The 6205-nt window shown below is 61.3% G+C and overlaps 1 protein-coding gene across 1 annotated transcript; it reads left to right on the plus strand.

Annotated features, from left to right (window-relative positions):
- The first annotated feature begins 1246 nt into the window (after positions 1 to 1246).
- On the plus strand, positions 1247 to 5482 carry LOC113211264 (uncharacterized). Its single transcript, XM_026429587.2, has 3 exons — positions 1247 to 1306; positions 4113 to 4415; positions 4487 to 5482. The coding sequence occupies exons 1-3, from the start codon at positions 1292 to 1294 to the stop codon at positions 5036 to 5038; spliced, it is 870 nt and encodes a 289-aa protein (XP_026285372.2). The 5' UTR covers positions 1247 to 1291; the 3' UTR covers positions 5039 to 5482.
- Positions 5483 to 6205: the final 723 nt, after the last annotated feature.

A 6205-nucleotide genomic window follows, 5' to 3' on the forward strand; every position in this document is an offset into this window, starting at 1 on the left:
GATGTGGCGGGTGAGGCATATGGGCCAAGACGGGGCGCGCCGCCGGGCCAAGGCTCGGGCCACCCGGCCACCCCGCGGGCAGGGACCGCGGGCAGGCGGGCGGGCGGGATGGAGAGAGGCATTTCGTCATTTCTGGTTTCATGTAGCCAGGGCGTCAGGAGTGGTGCGCGGGCGGGAGCGCGGGCGGGCGCCAGAGATCCACCGAGATTAAGGGCGGGGGTGGCAAGGCACGCGTCTCGCTTGTGAGTGGGCCGGATCCTCCCCGTTGCTGATGGCCGAGCAGCGCTGAGCGTTGTCCACGATGTGCCGGCAGCTCCGCCTAGCGGCCCTCGTGTGAGAGGTGCGCAGAGCTCCGGGCTGGTATCGCCTGGGCCAGAGACACCCCGAACGAGACTACTCCCTCCGCTGAGCGCGCGTCGGCTCGCCTGCAGGCTAGCCTCAGACGGGGTGGTTTCTGGCCGGGCCGGCTCCCAGGCGATACCAAAGCGCTGTGATTGGCTGCCGCTCGGCTGCTCTGCGCACCTCTGACACGAGGGCCGCTAGCTCCGCCTGGGCCGCTGCGCTCGAGCTGCAGCGCGGCTGATGGACGGCCAGGCCGACAGATGACTGCGCACTTTGTCGTCCGGACCCGACCTGCCTCAAGCTCCTCCGCGCCGTCCGGCCGCTCACCCCCGCGCGCTTGCAGGCCTGTCTCTGCCGCGCCCCGCCCCGCCCGGCCCGGCCCCGCCCGGCCAGCAGTCCATCCTGACCTATGCCAACACGGCCCCGCCAGCCTCTCCTCGTCCGGTCAGCGGCGTGGCCCGGCGTGGCCCGGCGTGGCGCGGCGTGGGGTCGCGCACAGATGACAAGGAAGGCTGCGGCGGGGGGTGGCGGTGCAGCGGATAGTGCACCCATGCAGTCAGGCGATATGGCACTAGTTTTCCCGGTGTGCCCGGCTGGGCGCCCGGCCGGCTCTCCGTTGCATAATGGGCAAATAACCCGTGTGGTGGTTGCGAGCGTCCACCACCACCTCGACGGCGTCTCTGACTGGCCGCCTCCACCGGCCGTGGCCTCCCCCCTAGGTTCCCGACGACGCGCCCTCCCCCTCCCCTCCCCCCAGCTCCCCGCGGTGCAGCCTGATGCAGCCCCGCCTGCATCCTCCGCCCCCTACCCCTCCTTCTCCCCCGACTGCCCTGGTAGCGCCACTAGTGCTGGCCACTAGAGGGAGCCTTTATAAAGTGCGACCATCCCCGGAGTGAGCATCAGTTGGCGGGGTCCACCTCCCGTCTACAGCCACAGCCCAAGCTCCAGGATGAGAGTGCTCGCGGTAAGTGGACAGCACCCCGTCGACAACAGCACCTCGCCGACGGCTCGCCGACCGGACCATGTGGATTACGCGGCCCTCAGTGTTGACTACCAGTGCATCACAGTGGACTAAGTGCAGCAGTGAGAGTGCTCCGGAGGTGCGGGGTTCGACGGCGTCCTCGCCAGGACGATCCTGGTTCGGCGCGGCCCTCTGCGGGATGGTACCGAGTGACGTGCTGGTTTGGTCGGGTCCCTCCCTGACTGCAGTTGCCAGGAGCCGCGCTAGCTTGGACCGGCTCCATAAAGTGCAGGGTGCCGTTGTGGCTAGATGTAGGCGCAGGCGCAGTCACGGGCCTCGTACATCGTTACATCGCGGTCCTGCTGGCAGGACAAATTTTAGCAATGCTCAACAAAGGTTCACGTGTCCTATTGTCGTTTTTAACTCAACGTGTGGCAACACACACGACAGGAGTTGCCTCTCGGGTTAGCGCAAGGGCTAGAAAGGGGGTCAACTAGGACGTACCTCCTTTTTTTCCACTCTCCCTCGGCTTCGGACTTGCTCATCAGCGACAAGTCGGTGTCGAAACGCCGGGTGTCCCGCAAAAAAGGGGGTTTGAAGCAGTTCGTTCGGTGTCCGTGGAGGTTTTCGAGCGACCCCGTGCTTAAGGTACGAATACGATATGTGAGGTTGGCGATGCACGGTCTGAAGAAAATCGGCCGATCCAGGCTACGGTGTGAACGCAGTATTGTCTGCATGCCTCGCTGGTCCGTCGGGTCTACCTCACTTCTTCGAACTTCCGTGAGACCGTGAGCTGCATTTTCCCTCTTAACTAGGAAGCTCGCAAGAAACTCTCAGAGGGCCCTCGGGGCCCTTAGCGGGTGTTTGTTGGTATAGTTACAAGATTGATTTCCTAATGGTTCGCTGTAAAGCAAACTGACGCGTGAGTAGCAGTTTTCGCTCTCAGACGGGGTAGATGACACTGACGGCTCGCCGGCAATCTGTGGTGGGCCGCCACGCAAAATGCCGGGCGGCCCCGCGGGCGCACTCCTCGGGGCGGGGCCGGGCGGGACCGCGAGGGGCAGGACGGGCTGAGCGCGGCTCCCCCGGCGGTGAGTCACGAGCGCCTCGCCCGTCCAACCGACCGGCCGACCGAGCGCGGGTGACGTGAAGTTGATTTAGGGATTCGGAAACGCCGTTACAGGGAATGAGTGATAAGGTCCGCCCCCTCGGTGTACCACCCCCTCTCCCGGACAATGAGACCACACGCCCCGACTTGATCCCGACTCGCCGAGGTTCTCACACTGATTTCTTCGGGGTCAGCGCGCGTATTTATCTGTCAATCTTAACTCCCGCGAAACCTCCTGTACTACTCGCTCGCGAGGGAGGAGGTCGGGACAGGCGATGGGAGCCGGAGCTCAAAGAGAAGCGAAACGTAAGACAAGACAAGAGGCTGGCGTCTCTCCCGGAAATCTTTCCATTTCTCGTTGCGATATTCTCTGGAGCCGTTTAGGGCACGCCGCGTCCGCGGCTCGGCGTCGTCGGACAGCCGTTTGGATCATGACGACGTCCCTCGTCCCCTCGGGTTCGACTACTTCTCTATTCCAACGGCGTGGCACGAGATGGGCAGGCTTTAGCCACAGTCAGGTACACCCGGCTTTTCAGGATTTAAGAATGTTTTCATTGATTGAGTCTGGTAAAAAAGTACATTCATCATTTGGGAAAGGGGGTTAGCTGTACCAAAAAAAATAATAGCATGGGCGAATACTAAATTAGCGTACACAGTGCGTGCCTGGCAGTCGACGCAGTTGGCAGACCGGTCCCGAGCTTTGACACACGTTAGGCGCGCGCGCCTCGCCGCGGCAGTGATTCAGACGTCAGGCGGAGACACGCTCCACTCCTATCTGAGCGGGGATTATCCGGCGACCGAGGGGATTCTTGGGCGCACACTTTAACATGCAGTATGTTAAATCGAAACGGAATCAAATCGCGTCGTGACACTCTGCTTGGTGCCGCGGAGCGTGTGTGCCCTGGGCTGCGCCCTGGGCCGCAGTCGCGCGCGCTTCCGGGGTCACGGGGCGCGCAATGCGCCACGGCGAGGATCGCTCTCTCCGCCCTCCCGCGGACTCGCAGGGACCCGATCCGACCCGACCCGACCCCCGGAGGCGACGCGTCCACCTTTCCATCTATTCCTCATCGCCAGCCAGCGCCTTGTGACCCAGCCCCGCCGACACCTGCGCGACTGGTCAGCTGGTGACCTTTTCGTCACCGCAGGGCCCATCTCTGTGCGCCAGCTGGGCCGGGCCGCGGGGCGGGCGGGAGCACTGAGCCCGCCGACCACCCTCCGCTCCCGACTCTGTGACGTCAAGGGGAGAGAGAAGCCACCGCAATCCAAATTCACATTTTTAAATGGAACGCAGAGTCAAATTCTAAAATTTTACTAAAATTCACCCTAATATAATGTAATTTTCTGGCACCTACAACAAAAATTCACGGCAGAAAAAAAGTACACCGGTATTCTATCCTGTGCATGTGCACCCTGTGCGGCTCGCGCCCGGAGACCCACACGCAGGGCGGCGCTGTGCAGGTGGCGCACGCAAGTGTCGCGCCCCCGGGCTGGTCCCCGGGCTGGTCCTGGGCGCGCCTCGAGCCTGACACCTCGCTCGCACCACCAGACCCCACCGCCGGGCGCCAGCGACGACTTGTTCCGCAGAGAATGACTTTCACTCCCGGTGACAGAAGGCATCGGTAGTGTCGGGCCCGTCCCACCGTGGAAGGGTGCCGTGCCGGTGCAGCAGCGTCACTCACCTCCTTCCTCCTTGTGTTGCAGGTGGTCGCCTTGGCGGCCGTTGTCCGCGCCGCCCCTGAGGCGGGCTACGCCTACTCGGCCCCCAGCAGCTCCTACGGCGCTCCCGGTAGAGGGGGCGGAGGCGGCGGCGGCGGCGGCTTTGGAGGCGGCGGCGGCGGGTTCGGCGGCGTCGGAGGCGGATTCGGCGGCGGTGGAGGCGGTTTCGGCGGCGGCGGAGGTGGTTTCGGAGGCGGCGGCGGCGGATTCGGCGGCGGTGGAGGTGGCTTCGGAGGCGGTGGCGGCGGCGGCGGATTTGGAGGCGGCGGCGGCGGTGGAGGCGGAGCTGTAAGTATTTAACTTGATGCACCACATGACATTGGACGCCCCGTCTCATGGCTCGTTCTGTTTCCCCGCAGCTCATCAGCAAACACGTGTACGTGCACGTGGCGCCTGAGGAGCCCGCATCCTCCGTGCAGCAGAGGATAGTCGCGCCCTCGCAGCCCCGCAAGCACTACAAGATCGTCTTCATCAAGGCGCCCACCGCGCCGACACCAACCGGCGCTCAGATCCAGCTGCCCCAGCAGGACGAGGAGAAGACCCTCATTTACGTGCTGTCCAAGAAGGAGGAGGGCCAGGCCGAGATCAACGTGCAGGCGGCAGCACCCACCACACCCACCAAACCCGAAGTCTACTTCATCCGGTACCGGACGCAGAAGGGAGGCGGCGGCGGCGGCGGCGGCGGCGGCGGTGGTGGCGGCGGCGGTGGCGGCGGCGGTGGTGGCGGCGGCGGCGGACTCGGAGGCGGTCTTGGAGGTGGTCTCGGAGGCGGTCTGGGAGGTGGCATCGGAGGTGGCATCGGAGGCGGCATCGGAGGCGGCATCGGAGGCGGCGGTGGTGGCGGCAGCGGAGGCGGCGGCGGCGTCTCGTCGAGCTACGGCGTACCCAGCGCCGGCGGCGGGCCGTACTAGACACCGGCACCTCCCCCTTTCCCCACACCCTCTCTCCCACCTCGTCGTCTCTCAGCATCACCCCACGGATGGCGCGAAACTCACAAGACTGATCGGAATTGTTTCGTATTGCTCATGCCTCTCTTGTTTTTTTATTCACCTAGTCACCTCGGGTACCACCCTTGCACCTTCCCCTCAGTCCAATCTGCATTTTCATCATCATCGCATCGCCATCGACGCTGAAACCATCGTCACTTCACAATCGTCCATCGCGAAGTTCACAACCATCATCAAGCTCCTTAACAAGATCCTGACGACGTCCCTGGAGTCACCAGGGTCCCGACGACAAACGCGGCGCGTCTCAAGTCTCATCCTTAGTCGTAACAATTGTATTATAGTCTCATTTATCATCCTCAAGCAAAGAAAAAACAACGGTGGCAATACATGTATTATTTTTTATAATAATTTATGCTTCTTATTTACCAAACCTCGTTCGACACAAACACATAAACCAACCATTTAAATCAAAATGTGACAAGACAAGCAAAACAAAAGTGCACCAAGTTTTTTGGTCATTAGTAGAAGCAGTAGCCAAAATCATGATTCGTGACAGGCAGCTAATAAAATCGCAAAAGCAATTTCAACTGTTATTGAACGAAGTATTGAACTACTTTGCAGTAATCCGAGGATCCACAAGTCACTTTTGCCCTTAATTCATTACATATGAATTTTAATTGCAAAATAGGTTGATGTGATTTTTGTCACAATTTCAGTTAAGCAGTGATAAACGTCCCAATAGATAAGAACTATAAATTTATAGCTTTGAGCCTTGGCCAGACAAAATTCCCTTTACACCGCGTCGACACACTACCGTTGCAAAACGTACAAGACTTCAGTCTATCTCAAGTTACCGACCGCAGGGAGCCAATGGTGCCAATAATGATTGCGATAAACGTTGTAATCCTCCGACTCGCTGCAGGAAGTCATTCTTATATCATAACGATATCAAATGTAGCAGCGGCGCCACTTATTAACGACGCACCCGTCTATTAGCGGCTACTCTCTCACACGGCGGGCCGTGCCGGCGGCGGGCCGACGGGCCGGGGCTGCTGGCGCCCGCCCAAATGGTCCACGCGGCCCGTGCGATCATCCCGATGGGATGCTGCGAACAAGATGGAGCGCGTGCCT

The sequence above is a fragment of the Frankliniella occidentalis genome, unplaced genomic scaffold (genome assembly GCF_000697945.3).
Source record: "Frankliniella occidentalis isolate FOCC.00 unplaced genomic scaffold, Focc_3.1 Scaffold127, whole genome shotgun sequence".
Taxonomy (NCBI): Eukaryota; Metazoa; Arthropoda; class Insecta; order Thysanoptera; family Thripidae; genus Frankliniella; species Frankliniella occidentalis.

Excerpts from the sequence above, each read along its gene's own strand:
- LOC113211264 (XM_026429587.2), top strand. Across the intron at positions 4,416-4,486 it reads GCGGCGGTGGAGGCGGAGCT|CTCATCAGCAAACACGTGTA; the intron begins GTAAGTATTTAA and ends GTTTCCCCGCAG.